Raw genomic sequence first — 17,179 nt, 5'->3', positions numbered from 1 at the left:
ATCAGAATTAGGTGGAGGGGTTGTTAGATTACTGGACCACACCTCCAAGATTGTGATTATGTAGGCCTAAGGTGGGGCCTGATATTTGCATTTCCAACATGTTCCCATGCTTTTGATGAGCCCAGTCCACACTTCCGAGAATCTCTGCCCTTGAGAAAGCCAAATGCTCCCACAAGGAAGGTTCTGGAAGAATAGTTAATGGGCTTTCGTACTTTGCTCTAGAAATCTGTCAATACCCATGTTTATACAGCAAAGGGCAGCCCCACACTAGGTGAGTCCTCTGTGTGTGTTGGTCCAAGATGACAAGGCCAGCCTAACAGATGGGTAAGACACAGAGGTCCACAACATCCCCAAGAGAGAAGGGAAGGCGAGAACCTTCAGATGTGATGCTTCAGGAAGTCTTTTAAGGCAGTCACTGGGTTGAGCCTGAAGGCAAGCAGGATCCTACAAATGGCAAGGGGCAGGTTTAGGGGTCGGAAACACCGTTCCAACCGCAGGACCAGTCGGTGCAAGAGCAGGATCCAGCGAGTAAGAAAAGCGCAGAAGCCCCGCGCAGGCGTGCAGAGTTCTGCGCGCCTTACTGAGGGATTTCTATTTTTTCCTCCTTGTCCAGGCTTTTGTAGTATTTTGGCAAGGGTTGCAAACAGCCAGGCGCAAATCCGCCGGCTCGTCCGCAGCAGTGCCGCCTACGACCGGTAGAGTGCGCTCTCCACGGTACCTGTCCAGCTCCCGGCCTGGCTGCGCCTGCGCCTGCGCCTGCGCTTGCGCGCGGTTCCGCGGCTCGGCTAAGGGGCGAGTGGGGAGGTCTTCCACGCCTGCGCACTCGGACTAAGGATGGCGGCGGCGGCGGCCCGCCTGGGCTGGGGAGTTGCGGCCGGTGCCGCAGGGTTGCGCAGGCGGTAGGTGACAAATCCTGAACTCCGAATAGGGTTGCCTATGCGCTTTGCCAGCAGAGCGGTAACCGTCCTGCCCACGCCCTCAAACGGAGTGGAGTAAGGTGCCTCCGACTTAGCCTTTGGTTTTGCTGCGATCGCCGCTGTTAGGGGTTGAGCCCTAGAGGTGGGCGTCTGTCACTGAGGCAGCTCCGCGCCCCCAGTTCGGGTGGACTCTGCCTTTCTGGCCCCAGGCCCTGAGACCCTGTGCCTGAGTCCCTTCTGTGGGGGATTCGCAGACTGGCTGTAGAGACCCAGCGCAAGAGCTAGTGTTTTTAAATCGTGTGGCCCCTCTAACCTTTCACCACGTTTATTCCCTCCTCTGCCTTTTAAACACAAAATCAGAATATCATAAAATGGAAGAGGAAATCTTGTGTCATTTCTTCATTTTCCCAGTGAGGCCCAGAAAGGGCATATGATCTGTTTGAGGCCACACGGCATCCAGGTGATGGAAATCTGATGAGAATCCAGACCCCTAGACTTCCTCCCCACCATTAAAGCCACTGCGTTCCCTTGTTTTTCCCCTTCCATGCTCCCTGCCAATGAATCTGCCAACAGTGATTAGGTGAAAGGCAGTAGGTGTTGTACCCCAATTTTGCTTTTGGAACAAAAGGAGAAAAAGACCCAAGAGGATTTGATCTCGTTTTAGTGCTAATGATGCTCTTGACGTTTAAATGCGCTTCTTTAAAAAAGAATTAAGTTTGTAGAAGGGTTTTTTGTTAGTCACCTATCTCCCTCTCTTATGTTTGAGTCATGTCTATCACATAATGATAATAGTGGTAGCTAACATTTGTTGAACACTAACTACATGGCCTAGCAGGACTGTTTTAAGCACTTTACATGGATTATTTGGACCCAACTTTACCCCAGTCTTTATAAGATAGCTGTGAATATTAACTTCATTTTAGGGGTGAAGAACTGAGGCTGTTGTGCTAGCTGCTCCAGGGACATAGCAATGAAGACAGTCCCACCCCTTAATGAGTTTGCAGGTGAAAATAATCAGATGTTAAAAAAAAAAAATCATATATGTGCTTAAAATTCCTCAGTGATTCCTGTGAAATGAAAATTTGCAGTATTTTAAAGTAAACTAGATTTGCCCTGGCCGGTTTGGCTCAGCGGTTGGAGTGTGGGCCCGTGGACTGGGGAGTCCCGGGTTGGATTCCTGCTAAGGGCACTGTACCTTGGTCGTGGTTTGTCCCTGGCCCCTGTTGGGGTTGTGCGGGTGGCAAGCAATGGATGTGTGTGTCTCTTACGGTCGATGTTTCTCTCTCTCTCTTCCTCCCTCTCTCCCTCCCGCTCTGTCTGAAGGTAAATGCAAAAAAATATCCTTGGATGAGGATAAAAAATAAATAAATAAAAAATAAATAAAGTAAACTAGATTTAAAAAGAACTTGCATCAGATTTCTAAAATTTTCACTACTAAAGTTTCTTTATATTTCTTTTGCAGTAATATTTGTTTTTTCCTTTTCACCTTGTTTTTAATTTGTCAAAGGCATGAAAAATTAGCCAATCAACACTTCCTCTATGGTTATGGAATAACCAAAGTTACAATACTAATATGCTTCCAATCAAAAAGCATATATAGATTGTTGGCTTCTTTTAGCACATCGGAGAGAAAATAGTACACTTTCTTTTTTTTTAAATCCGAACCTGAGGATATTTTTTATCTTCAGATAGAGTGTGAAGGAGGGAGAGAGGGAGAGAGAGACTTTCACTGGTTGCCTCCCACACAAGGCCAGCCAGGGCCAGGGATGAACTGCAACCAAGGTATGTGCCCTTGACTGGAATCAAACTCGAGACTCATTGGTCTGAGGGCCGACATTCTAACTGCTGAGCCAAACCAGCAAGGGTGAGAATAGTACACTTTCTACTACACTTTTTGATGTATTAAAATACTTTTCAACCATATAGAATAGGTTATCTCTTTCTAGGGAAATGTGGTAGAAATAGAAAAGGAGAGGGACTTTTCACTGTATTTTCTTTTTTTCCTTCTGAATTTGGAACCATGTGAGTCTGTGACCTAGTTTTAAAAATTTTAAAAGAAGGGAAAAACAATTTGTAGTTTCTTTGCCTTCTTCATGCATAACTAAGAGTCTGGGACTCCAGGTTATTAATTGCTAGTGTAGATGCATTACTCTTTCTTAAATCAGATATGGCACTATCCTCAGTTGTCAAGGCTATACATTTCCCCTTGAGCTCTTGTTTTTAAATATTTTTTCTTTATTGATTTGATTTTATTTTTTATCCTCACCCGAGGACATTTTTCCACTTTTTGTTCAGATAGTGCAGGAGGGCGGGAGAGGGAGGGAGGGAGAGAGAGAGAGCGAGGGAGGGAGAGAGAGCGAGGGAGGGAGAGGGAGGGAGGGAGGGAGAGGGAGGGAGGGAGGGAGGGAGAGGGAGGGAGGGAGGGAGGGAGAGGGAGGGAGGGAGGGAGGGAGAGAGAGGCAGGGAGGGAGGGAGAGAGAGGGAGGGAGGGAGAGGGAGGCAGGGAGGGAGGGAGAGAGAGGGAGGGAGGGAGAGAGAGGGAGGGAGGGAGAGAGAGAGAGAGAGAGAGATTGACGTGAAAGGGACACATCGAGTGGCTGCCACCCTCACCACCAACCAGGGCCGGGGACAAACTGCAACTGAGGTTCGTGCTCTTAGCGGGAACTGAACCCGGGTCTCTCTGGACCGCAGGCTGATGCTCTAACCTCTGAGCCAAACCGGCCAGGGCTCTTTATTGATTTTAGAGAGAGAGGAAGGGAGAGTGAGAGAGAGAGAGAAACACTGATGAGAGAGAATATCGATTGGTCGCCTTCTGCATGCCCTCCCACTGGGGATGGGGCCCATAACCTAGGTATGTGCGCTGACCAGGAATCAAACCAGCAACCTCTTGGTGCATGAGTTTATGCTCAACCACTGAGCCACACCGGCCGGCCATTGAGCTCTTGTTGTTAAATTGTTTGTAGCTGTTCCTTGCCTGAGGCAGTGAAAATAATGTGCGCACAAAATGAAAATTTGGCTTTATTATTATTTTAATTATGGTTTTTTATGTATGAGAAGTAGAAACTGAGCTTAAAAGACTCTTAAAATGTCATTTTTATTTGTTTTTAAATGTAGATTCTATTATATGATGAATCCATACACCATTAAGAAACAGCCTCTGCATCAGTTTGTACAAAGACCGCTTTTCCCACTACCTGCAGCCCTATGTAACACAGGTAAAATTTCACCTCTTTTAGAACAAATTGTGTTTCAGAAGCTAGTGAAACTGCTTGAATGAAATTTTGTGGGTCATAAAAGATAAAGATTTGTAAATTTTCTACTTAGATGCCTATAAAAGAATTTAGCATTTTGTTCCTATCATAACATCACACTTTGCTGTAATTATTTGCTTACACATATCATTGGTATTAAATGTCAAGAATTCTGAGCACAATTCCCAATAGATCTATGAAATTTCAGTCTTTTATAACACATCCTCTGAAACATAAGAGTTGCTCAATAAATGATATCCAAAGTGAAAATATGGTAAAAAGAAGTTACAAATGAGTTTGTGTTTCAAAGAATCGTATGTATTTTAAGCTAGTGTCCTCTTTATTTTTATAAGAATACTTCTAAAATCAGTAAATTTCTAGCTTTCCATTCACACTGCAGAACCTAGTATTTTGAATATAATTTTTCTTTTTCTTTGTTGCTTTTTTTGGGGGGGGATCAAAATGAGTCACTGGTTTTTTGACAATCTGGTTGATGTTACATGTTTTTATTTTCTTTAATATGGAAATCGGTATGAGGGTAGCATTTGAAAATTACTTAAATATGACCATTGTCATGTGGTTAGGAAACCTTGGGAGGAGTTGTCACGTGGTTAGGGAAACTTGTGAGGAAAGGGTGCATGTCTGTGTGTAAATTCCTATCTCCATGTGGTTATGGAGCTGTAAGAGTTTGGATTCAGCTCCTGGCCCATCTCCATTTCCATCACTACCTTGAACATGTCCTGTGATCATACTCTGGAAGGTGACTGACTGGCTAATGGCATGAGCTGGATTAGGATAGAGATCTTATCTTCCATGTGTACTGGGTAAGAACAGGAGTACTTGCCTGTCGTCTTGAATCACAGAATAACTTAAGTGTAAATATTGAGTAACTCGACATGTTACGCTACTTTAAATTTTTGTGGGACTGAATTACGTGGTCATCTTGGCTTTTCAAATTGGAGAGCTGCTGATTTTAGTGTCTGATACTGACTTTTTTAAGCATCATCAATATGTAGTTTTGGAGGAACTTATGCCTACCTATTTACTTATTAGTACCAAGCATAATAGGAAAAAATTATTTTAGATCAGTGTTTCTATCCTGGTGTAACCCTTATGACACTTTCAGGAGCATCCTTCTGGATGATGAACCCAGAAGTCATTTTGTAAATACCTAATTAACCCAATTTAGACCATAATTGGAATGATTTTGTTAATACTTAGTCAATCAATTTTTTGAAATAGCTTTGTTCATTGTCAAAAGAAAATTTATATAGTGATGTCATATATTATTTTCTACTTCAAATATTATATGTAGATTATGCTCTCTGTCTCTTTTTTTTTGGTTAATCCTCACCCAAGGATATTTTTCCATTGATTTTTAGATAGAGGAAGGGAGGGAGAGAGAGAGAGAAAAACATGGATGTGAGAGAGGCACATTGATTGGTTGCCTCCCGCATGACCCCATCTGGGGCTAAGGATCAAACGTGCAATCCAGGTATGTGCCCTTGACCGATAATTGAACCCTTGACCCTTTGATCTGTGGGCTGATGCTCTAACTGCTGAGCCAAACTGGCCAGGGTGATTATACTCGTTTAAAAAAATTTTTACACTTACAGTTCTTACCTCCATATATTTCCAAAAATTTTTCTATATATATGTATAGTTGTACACAAAGGGATTGAGTAGAATAAAGCCAGATTTAATTCTTCAAATACTGGTGTGGAGCTTTTGTTTACCAATAAATTATCAAGAAATGATTGGTGAGAACCAGAGTTAAAAGAACCTTGTTGTCACCAGGCTGGTGTGGTTCAGTGGTTGAGCATCGATTCATGCACAAAGAGTCGCGATTTGATTCCTGGTCAGGGCACATGCCCAGGTTGTGGGCCTGATCCACAGTTTGGGGCATGCAGGAGGCGGCCAATCAATGTTCTCTCTCATCTATGTTTCTTTCTCTCTCTCCCTTTCTCGCTCTAAAATCAATAAAGAAAAATTATTTTTTAAAAACCTTGTTTTTATATTTATAGAAAGCCCTTTCCTAATGTTCCACCTGAAAAATTGTTTCCTTGTAACACTTATTTTCAGAGGCATTTATTAGTTAAAGGTATAAACATTTTAAACCAAGCACTTGGACATTGAGGTCATCGTTTTAATTTTTTCTCCTCTTTAGGATTTGCCTGGTCACCAAGTCACCAACTGATATAGGACAGTGATTTAAGCAGAATGTATGGGATTTTAGTTTCAATTTCTACTTCACTAAGGAAATGACTCAACATCAGTTAGCTGGAACTGTATGGCAAGGTGCAAAAACAATCCTCAGCTGTCAATTTAGAATCTTCTCTTTTAAGAAAAGCACTTCCACAACAACTGTATGTTTTGTCAGATTTAACCTCTAATTTAAAATAAAACTTGCTTTTGGATATTTTCCTATCTTTTCTAACATGTGTGGTATGAGGATTATGACAGGATAGAAAGACTGGTTTTAAGCATATTTTTCTGTTATGCTTGGCACTAATAAGTATGGAGTGGCAGTATGCATAGTGGTTAAGCAAGTCAGTGCTGAAAAATTGGCAGCTTTATCACTCTAATTAGCTGAGTGACTCTGAGCTTTAGTTTCTTCATTTATAAAACAGGATAAAAACAGTGCCTCCTTGGCAGGATGTAAGGATTGAGTGATATCATTCACGTGGAGTGCTTAGCGCCATGCCCCGCACATGTTTTTAATTTTTAAAAAATGTGTTGATTTTAGAGAGTAATTAGGAGGGGGGAGAAACATCAATTCATTGTTCCACTTCTGCATGCACTTACTGATTGATTGTTCTATGTGCCCTGACTAGGGATCGAACCCACAATCTTGGCACACTGGGACTATGCTCCAACTTGACCAAACTACCTGTCCAGGGCCCAACACATGTTAATAACTCAATTAATTAACTACCCTATTTCAGTATACTGCTCTAAGATGAGAACTGGTGTTTTCTTTTGGCCAGAAGGTTTATTTTCATAATAAGTAGTAAAGGTATGTTTAATAGTTTTAAAACTATTTAAACCTCAGTACTATTTATCCTTTGTCCTACAAGCTGTTGTTTTATTAACAAGGTAGGAAATTAAAGATTCTGTTCTTTCTTTACTGCTTTAATAAATTCATTGTCAATCTAATCATGGCCCTAGAAGAAAGAAAGAAAAGAACCTGTAAAGATAATTTTTAAATACTCCAGAAAGTGCCCTGGCTGGTTTGGCTTAGCAGTTAGATCGTCGGCCTGCGGTCCAGAGAGACCCGGGTTTGGTTCCTGTTAAGGGCACATATCTTGGTTGCAGTTTGTCCCCTGCCCTGGTTGGGTCGTGCAGGTGGCAGCCACTTGATGTGTCCCTTTCACGTCGATGTTTCTCTCTCTCTCTCTCTCTCTCTCTCTCTCTCTTCCTCCCACTTTATCTGTACAAAAAATGAAAAAATGTCTTTGGGTAAGGATAAAAAAAAAAAATACTCCAGAAAGTAAGTCACATAGATTCCCACTTACATGATAATTGATAGTGTCACTAACTATCCCATTTGGGCAGTCTTTGTAATTTCACAAGTTACTTATATCTAAGCCTCAGTTTCTTCATTTGTAAAATGGGAGGGGTAGAGGGCATAGGCAGGGGTGGACTCAACCTCTCCCATCGTCTCCTACCCTCTACTGGGGGACTCCTGAGCTTCCCTTCCCACAGGGCAGGTCTCAACATGAGCAACTCCCAGTGGGGGCCTCTCTCCAGCACAAACTTGTCTCAGGGCAAAACAGAAACACCGATTTGAGACAGACACATCGATTGGCTGCCTCCTGCATGACCCCAACCAGGGCTAGGGATGAATCACAACCAAGGTATGTGCCCCTGACTGGAATCAAACCCGTACTCATTGGTCCACAGGCTGACGCTCTACCTGCTGAGCCAACCTGGCCAGGGCTAAAAATATTTTTTAAAAAAGCACTCCACCCTGTTCCTGGCATGTAAATAGTAAGCACATAATAAGTATTCATTATTATTACAAATTTATTTGTCCTTAAAAGGATGGTAACACTTTGGAAAGAAGAGAATGTAACATTTTACTGTATTAATATCACACTGATGATGATTTGTGATTATGATAGCCATTGGTATTAAGTCACCATATGTGATTCCTTAATTATAATATACCTTCCTGCCTAAGTGTGGAATATTAGTAGAATCTGTTGAGTAACAGAGCTATCTAAATAATAAAAATTAATATGAAACGCAATGTAGTGATCCTAAATATATTGGTAAATTGCTTTCTTTTCTTTTCTTTTTTTTTTCGGTACGTGCCCCTACCAGAAACTGAACCCAGGACTCTCTGGTCCGCAGGCCGATGCTCCAACTGCTGAGCCAAACCGGCCAGGGCAATTGCTTTCTTTTCTTTAAAAGTTCTTATTTTGTCAGTTTGGGCAATAAAGTCTTATTTTGTTTTTACTAATTTTTCTTACCTTTTCTGGGTCTCTGAAAATGAGCATTTCATAGTCCATAAAGTGTTAACTATTATGTTCTAGAATGACATTCTTCTTTTTTTCTTTTAGTGAGACACATGTTTATTCAAACACAAGATACCCCAAATCCCAACAGTTTAAAGTTTATTCCAGGAAAACCAGTTCTTGAGACAAGGACCATGGATTTTCCCACACCAGCTGCAGCATTTCGCTCCCCTCTGGCTAAGTATATTACTATTTTTTACTTGCTTTTACCAAGAAACATAAATAAGTGACTTTAGGGTTAAAGTAGCTTTATTTAACTGTTGCTGTGTTTGTTTTTTGTTGTTGTTGTTGTTAATCCTCCCCTGAGGGTATTTTTCCATTGATTTTTAGAACGAGTGGAAGGCGATGGAGGGGGGGAGGTATTGATGTGAGATATGTTGATTGGTTGCCTCCTGCACAACCTGACTGGGGCCGGGGATCGAATCTGCAACTCAAGTATGTGCCCTTGACCAGAATCAAACTTGAGACCCTTCGGTCTGTGGGCCGACACTCTTAACTACTGAGCCAAACCAGCCACAGCTAGCTATTGCATTTTTATGTGCACGGCAATTTTTTCAGAGAATACTTTCATTTCAGGTAAGGGATAAAGAAAAGTAAGAGTTAATATTAGGAAACCCTTCTCCTGAAAAGAGATCTGTATCATGACTACATAAAAATTTGTATTTTTACTTAAAATAATCCATCAAAATGATAATATGGTAAATTTCCATTTTAAATCTTTAAAACTTTTTAATAAGGAATTCTTAAGGATAGTTGAGTTTCTAGATGCTTCAAAATGAAGTCATTTCTAAAATATTCCACTCATAACCATAAATGATAATAGATATCAGATATGGAATGATTTTTTTTTAAAACTACTCAGTTGCTGGTTTGACTCAGTGGTTGGAGTGTCGGTCCAAGGACAAAAGGGTCACAGTTTAGATTCCCGGTCAAGGGTGGGTACCTGGGTTTCAGGTTTGATATCTGGCCCCAGTCAGGGTCGTTTGGAGGCAACCACTCAATGTGTCTCTCTCACATCTATGTTTCTCTCCCTCCCTCCCTCTCTTCCTCCTTACACTCTCTCTAAAAATCAATGGAAAAATCTCCTCTGGTGAGGATTAACCAAACAACAACAACAACAAAAAACTACTCAGTTGAGTCCTGGCCAGTGTGGCTCTGTAGGTTGGAACTTCATCCCATTCACCAAAAGGTGATGGGTGTGATTCCTGGTCAGGGCATATACCCAGGTTTTGGGTTCGATATCAGGGAGGCAACCGGTTGTTGTTTCTTTCTCTCTTGCTTCCTCTGAAATCATTTTAAAAAAACAGCAGCCCTGGCTGGTTTGGCTCAGCAGTTAGAGCATCGGCCCCAGGACCAATGAGTCTCGAGTTTGATTCCAGTTCAAGGGCACATAACTCAGTTGTCGTTCGTTCCCAGCCCTGTTGGGTCATGCAAGAGGCAATCAGTCAATGTGACTCTATCACATCGATGTTTCTTTCTGTCTCTCTCTCCCTCCTTCCCACTCTATAATGATAAATGGTAAAATATCCTCAGGTGAGGAATAAAAAACAACAACAAATCTACTCAGTTGAAACAGTTTTAAATTTACTAGCTAGAGACAGGTTAAATATATGTCAGGTGATAAAGCATAAACTATACAATTATTAGAATAAAACTCTTTAGCTGATAGCTTAAGAAATTATTTATAATAAGAAATATTAGAGTCAGTATCAATAGAAATTTTTAGTATCCTATGCCTGATACTGATTGCCCGGGATATTTGGAAAATAAAAAATAAATAACTTTCTATACATATGGCCTTTATTTATTTATTTTATTTTATTTTATTTTTTATCCTCACCTGAGGACACTTCTCCATTTTTGTTCAGATAGAGTGGGAGGGAGGGAGTAAGAGAGAGAGAGCACTATCGATGTGAAAGGGACACATTGGGTAGCTGCCTCCTGCACGACCCAACTAGGGTTGGAGACAAACCACAAGGTACATGCCTCTAGCGGGAATTGAACCCGGGTCTCTCTGGACCGTGGGCCGATGCTCTAACCACTGAGCCAAACCGGCTAGGGCCATACAGTCTTTTTATATGTCTTATTGAGGGGAGTTAGAAATATACTTATCTCAGGAATGTTTTTTTAAAATTTCTATTTATTTATTTATTTTAAATCCTCACTCGATATTTTTTCCATTTATCTTCAGACAGAGTGGGATTAGAGAGAGAGAGAGAGAGAGATAAACATCAACATCAACGTGAGAGAGACACATCTACTGGTTGCCTCCCACAGGACCCTGACCAGGGCCGAGGACAAACCAGAACTGAGATACGTGCCCTTGACTGGAATCGAACTGGAATTGGTCCGCAAACCGATGCTCTAACCATGGAGCAAACCGGCCAGGGCTAAAATTTCTAATTAATAAAAATTCACATTTCCTCAACCTAAAAACACCATTTGTCAGAATATACCTCATAGCATTTGTCTTTCACACTTTTGATATAAACTACTGTAGGAAATGTTTTCTATTACAACCTAGTACACACACCACATATACACGTACAGGTATCCATATATATGTGTATACACACACACACACACAGATATACATGTATATATGCACACATACACGTGTGTGTGTGTGTGTGTGTGTGTGTGTGTGTGTGTATGAAATGTGTTTAATGGGACAAATTTCACCCTTAAGATGTGTAATGCATTTTTATATTTTGTTTCTTGTTCTTTTTATGTTATTCTTTTCTGTTTTGTTTTATTAAAATTTTGGTCACTACATAATTGATTTTACATCTTGCTGGTGGGTTTGAAAAACACTACCTAGAGAACACCTGCATATGTACACAAGGTGTGTGCAAGGAGGTTCTTTGTAGCCTTGTTAGTAATGGTAACAAGTTAGAAATAACAAAAACATTCATCTGTAGGAAGAGTTAGATGTTTGTTCATAGTCTGCAGATATTAAAAATGATGAGGAGGACCCTCATATTTACTGCCATAGAATGACCTCTAAGACATACTGTTAAGTGAACAAAGCAAGTTTCAGGATAGTAAGTACATTTCATTAACTCTTATTTTTTATTTTTTTCACAGGCAGTTATTTAGGATTGAAGGAGTGAAAAGTGTCTTCTTTGGACCAGATTTCATCACTGTCACAAAGGTAAACAAAGAATGATATAAAATAAGATGTGAAGCATTTTTAGTTTTTATGAGTCGAAAAACCCACTCTAGAATTTCCATTTTTAATCTATATTATATATACTATTATTAAAATATCTCAAATTGCCCATCCAGTGTGGCTCAGTGGTTGAACATTGACCCATGCACCAAGAGGTTGCCAGTTCAATTCCTAGTCAGGGCACATGCCCAGGTTGTGGGCCCAATTCCCAGTGGGGGATATGCAGGATGCAGCCAGTTGATGTTCTCTCTCTCTCTCTCATCAATCTTTCTCTCTCTCTTCATCACCCTTCCTCTCTCTCTAAAATCAGTAAAGAAAAAAAATGTTTTAACAAAAATCTCAAATTAAGTTTACTTATTACATTTCTTAAATAATTATTTAATAGAATTTCCAGATTATTCACTTTTTTAAAATATGTTTTTATTGATTTTTTTTTTTTTTTTTTTTGAGAGAGAGTGGAAAGGAGAGAGAGATAGGAACATCCATGTGATAGAGAAACATTGATCAGCTGCCTCCTGCACGCCCCCTACTGGGGATCAAGACCGCAACCCAGCCCTGGCCAGTTTGGCTCAGCGGTTAGAGCGTCCGCCTGCGGTCCGGAGAGACCCGGGTTCGGTTCCCGCTAAGGGCATGTACCTAGGTTGCAGTTTGTCCCCGGCCCTGGTTGGTCGTGCGGGTGGCAGCCACTCGATGTGTCCCTTTCACATCGATGTTTCCCTCTCTCTCTTCCTCTCTCTCCCTCCCACTCTGTCTGTACAAAAAATTGAAAAATGTCCTCGGATGAGGATTAAAAAAAATAAAAAAAAATAAAAATAAAAAAAATAAAATATTTTAAAAAAAGACCGCAACCCAGGCATGTGCCCTGACTGCGAATCGAACCAGGGCCTCTCAGTCCATGGGATGATGCTCAATCCACTGAGCCATACCAGCTGGGATATTTTTCACTTTTTAAAAGAGAAAAACTTGAGCTTCAGAGGGTTAAATGCATTGTCCAAGATTATATAGGTAGCCTGCAGCAGGGCCAAGATTAACCTTTGCAGGATGAGAATTTAGGCTTTCAAGTATTATTTTTACTAATTTTTAATTTAAATCGATAGAGTAAAAAGAGAAGCAAATAAATAATCACACTTTATATATATATATGTATTTGACCTACAGAATGATTGAATATATATACCTCCTTTCAAAGTGGGCACTTACATCATGGCATCTGACCCATTCTACCATCCTGCAATAACACTTCAGAACTTCACACATAAGAGCAGTGGATTGTGTAAGTTCTTCAGCACTTGGTCAACCTATAAATGTTAAGAAAAAACAAGCTAAATATGCTACCCATTGCAACAGCTAAGGTGGTATCTGCTAGAAAGGCTGTTTCATTTATTTTAAGTCTATTAGATTAATGAGAAATGAACTGTTTAAATTTAAACTGTCTATCCTTTTAATTCTGTTCATTGATATGTACGCACTGAACTTAATCACTTGTCCAATTTGCATCAAACAAAAAGTATTCATTCAACTCCTCAAATTTCTTAAGAAATTTGAAAGGATTACTCTGAGTTTGTTTTTAACCTCACCCAGGGACTTTTTTTTTTTCTTTTCATTTATCTTCAGGTAGAGCGGGAGGGAGAGAGGGAGGAAGAGAGAGAGAGAAACATTAACATGAGAGAGATACATCAAGTGGTCGCCACCCACACGAACCCCACTGGGGTTGGGGGCAAACCTCAACTGAGGTACGTGCCCTTAGTGGGAACCGAACCTGGGACTCTCTGGTCCAAGGGCCGACGCTCTAACCTCTGAGCCAAACTGGCCAGGGCTACTCTGAGTTCTTAATGTACCAGAAAGTGGACATACTGGGTTAGTAATATGCTACATATAGTCCAGTGTTCTTTTGTAGCTGTTTCTCAGAAACCTTTTTCTTGACCATTTTTGTGAAAGTGGCACTTCCTCTAGGAGCTTATTACCCTGTCCAGGGCACAAGTAATTATTCTTGTATTTGTTTTACAAACAGGGAATTATTTATTTATTTATTTATTTATTTATCCTCACCGGAGGACGTTTCTCCACTTTTTTGTTCAGATAGAGTGGAGGAAAGAGAGGAAGAGAGAGAGAAACATCGATGTGAAAGGGACACATTGAGTGGCTGCCACCCGCACGACCCAACCAGGGCCAAGGACAAACTGCAACCGAGGGACATGCCCTTAGCAGGAACCGAACCCGGGTCTCTCGGGACTGTAGGCCAATGCTCTAACCGCTGAGCAAAACCGGCCAGGGCTTATGTATTTATTTTAAGACATTTTTATTTTTTTATTTACTTCTTTTACCTAGAGCCTATGCTATATAAAACTTTTTTTACATGAAAATGTGATTATATCTTACAGGGTTTTTTTTTTTTTCTTGATTTGATTTTGGTTATCTTTTATTTCCCTTTCTATTCATAATTTAGTTACCCTCTCTGAAATTTCATTAGCTCCACTATTTTTTTCTTTCTTTTTGTTTTAATACTGAAATTTTTTTATTTCCAAGATCAGATATTACAACAGGACATTTACATGTATTTATAAAAAATGCAGCAGTTGAATTTATAGATCAGAGGTTTCCTTGAGTTTGGTCCCTCTCTCAGCACAGTGAGCTGATGTCTTCAAAAGACTTATCGTCCCACCCCACCCCCCAAATTGTCCCAACCCCCCCACCCAATTCCAGTTGCAGTATCAATATAAAGCAACTGGGTACTACAACACAGCAAGAATATTCACAATTTGGCCCTGGCTGGTTTGGTTCAGTTGTGAGCGTCAGCCTGCGGTCCAGAGAGACCGGGTTCGGTTCCTGCTAAGGGCACGTACCTCGGTTACAGTTTGTCCCCGGCCCCGGTTGGGTTATGTGAGAGGCCCCACTCAATGTGTCCCTTTCACATCGATGTTTCTCTCTCTTTCTCTTCCTCTCTCTCCCTCCCACTCTATCTGAACAAAGAAAAATGCAAAATGTCTTCGGGTGAGGATAAAAAAAAAAAAGAATATACACAATTTGGTACAGCTAAACCAGAGGATTGCCAACTGAGAGATCTTCATTTTAGAAATTATTTACTTATAGACTATGTTGTATCTATAGATATATCACACCCAGTTATCTAAGATTTCTCTGGTTTTAGAGCAACTGGAAGTTCCATTGAGTCTTAGCCAGCAGTTACAGCTCTATTTTATCAAATGGCATGTTTTTCTCCTCCTACAAGTTTTAGATTTTCTCCGGCCTCCAAGTGTCTTCAAATTTAAGGCTTTCCCTAGCACCTTTATTATAACTTACTAGATATACAGTAGGGTCTCTAGTGTGCCTTGAACAAAAAAATTAGCGAATGATCCAGTTGTCCCTTACTCACTGGTCCCAAAGCCACCTTCTCATTTTTCAGAAAAGCTACAGAAACAAATGGTATCTCCTAGCACCTTGGGATTATAAGTCCAGAAAACTGAGAACTATATGTGCATTTTAGGGAGCACTTGCCAGAAACACTACAATAGGAGCACTGTCTCTGTCCATTATCTTCTTGGATTCGAGAACAAAGTTATGCTGCAGATTAAATTTAGAGCCATCCTGCATTAAGAATGCAAATATCACTAAGACCACCACTTTGTACAGAATAAGTTGAGTACACAAACATTCCAGGGAATCTCTGAATACTGCTAGGAACTGCTTGGAAAACATTTTAAGCAAATACCCCAAGTTGACTTCACTCAAGTACCCAGCCCACCCCCATCCCTATCCCCAAATAAATTTCATTCCTTGATTAACCTCTCTGGGTAAGATGGGAGGAGAGGTTTGAAAAATAACATGAAAAATGTTTAAAAAACAATTAGTGAAAACATGCCAGAATTGGACATTCCAGATGATTTAAAACGTGTTGTTCAAACTGAACTCATACAAAGCATGCAGAGACTGCAAACACTCCTGAGTTTCCATGGAACAATCAGTACCCACTCGAAAACAGACTTGTTTCTTAAGGGTTAAAAAAAAGACACCAAATGCTTAGAAATTGTTAACAATAAAAAAGAAAGCCCTCTTAAGAAAAAGATTCTTAAAGAAGTGAATAAAATTTTAAGATTCATGCCAAAACTTGAATGGAAGCCCCTCAAAGTCTAAGAGTCATGTTAGTATGAACTGGTACTCATCTCTTTAAATCAAAGACTAGAGGATTATCTCATAGATTTACCACTTCCCAGCAGGTATTTTAAATTGCCTTTCCAAACTGAAGGGACAAACGCAGGATAGTAACAAGGCTCAGGGCCCAAAATGGGTAAGATAAATGGCTCCTACTATAAGCTTACTACTCATTAAATAAAAAGTAGAGGGTTGCCCTGGCCGGTTTGGCTCAGCGGTTGGAGCGTCGTCCTGCGGTACAGAGAGACCCAGGTTCGGTTCCTGCTAAGGGCACGTACCTCGGTTGCAGTTTGTCCCTGGCCCTGGTTGGTCGTGCGGGTGGCAGCCACTCGATGTGTCCTTTCACATCGATGTTTCTCTCTCTCTCTCTTCCTCTCTCTCCCTCCCGCTCTATCTGAACAAAAAATGGAAAAATGTCCTCGGGTGAGGATAAGAAAAAAAAAAAAGTCGAGGGCACACGCTACTTTCTTTCATTCTAATTAGCAGATAACATGAGATTTTCTGGTGGTAATGGTCACTCCATGTGAGGTTTAACTTACAGGGCAATTACACTATTTTTTCTTAATGAAATGATATAACTAATAAATAATATTCCAAATGAGGGTACACATTGATATTTCATAGGTAGAATAGCAGATTTCATTTGTTTTCTTTTCAATTAACCTTCCTCATCATGGACTATTCCATTTACCTGATATTTCCAGCAATTGCCTTTTCCTTTCTGATCTGTAATTGATAATTTATAGGCTTCTTTATGCATCATTTATTTTTTTTTTTCTGAATGTGTAAGTGTATTTTCAGCTTATATGCTGCCCTTTTTTTTTTAGTCCTCACCCGAGGACATTTCTCCATTTATCTTTAGATAGAGTGGGAGGGAGAGAGGGAGGAAGAGAGAGAAACATTATGTTAGAGAGAGACGACACCAACTCGTTGCCTCCTGCATGACAAACTGCAACCGAGGTATGTGCCCTTGACTAGAATCAAACCCGTGACTCATTGGTCCACGGGCCGATGCTCTAACCACTGAGCAAGCAGGCCAGGACTGCCCTTTTTTTCTTTTCAGACAACTTAAGGAAATTTTTCTTTTTATTACCAATATTTCCTTACTCAGTAGAGTCCACTATTTACCAAAAATCTGAGGTGGCCCTCTGATCCATCTTCCAAATAATT

At 40.6% G+C, this 17,179-nt stretch overlaps 1 protein-coding gene across 3 annotated transcripts in view; it reads left to right on the top strand.

Annotated features, from left to right (window-relative positions):
• The window catches only part of NFU1 (NFU1 iron-sulfur cluster scaffold), a 53,416-nt gene that overhangs the window by 25,673 nt on the left and 10,564 nt on the right, over positions 1 to 17,179 (top strand). Inside the window, exons 1-4 of one of the 3 annotated variants that reach the window (XM_036262707.1) lie at positions 826 to 899; positions 4,032 to 4,132; positions 8,734 to 8,869; positions 11,776 to 11,842. In XM_036262707.1, coding sequence (XP_036118600.1) covers positions 835 to 899; positions 4,032 to 4,132; positions 8,734 to 8,869; positions 11,776 to 11,842 — 369 coding nt within the window. In that variant the 5' untranslated portion in view covers positions 826 to 834. Of the gene's footprint in view, positions 1 to 825; positions 900 to 4,031; positions 4,133 to 8,733; positions 8,870 to 11,775; positions 11,843 to 13,018; positions 13,134 to 17,179 lie in introns of those variants that run through there. The other 2 variants (XM_036262709.1, XM_036262708.1) reach the window with 2 other exon arrangements.

The sequence above is a fragment of the Molossus molossus genome, unplaced genomic scaffold, assembly GCF_014108415.1.
Source record: "Molossus molossus isolate mMolMol1 unplaced genomic scaffold, mMolMol1.p scaffold_m16_p_15, whole genome shotgun sequence".
In the NCBI taxonomy this organism is placed as follows: Eukaryota; Metazoa; Chordata; class Mammalia; order Chiroptera; family Molossidae; genus Molossus; species Molossus molossus.
Note: the sequence above shows the minus strand (reverse complement) of the source record. Positions and strands in the feature narration are given on the sequence as shown.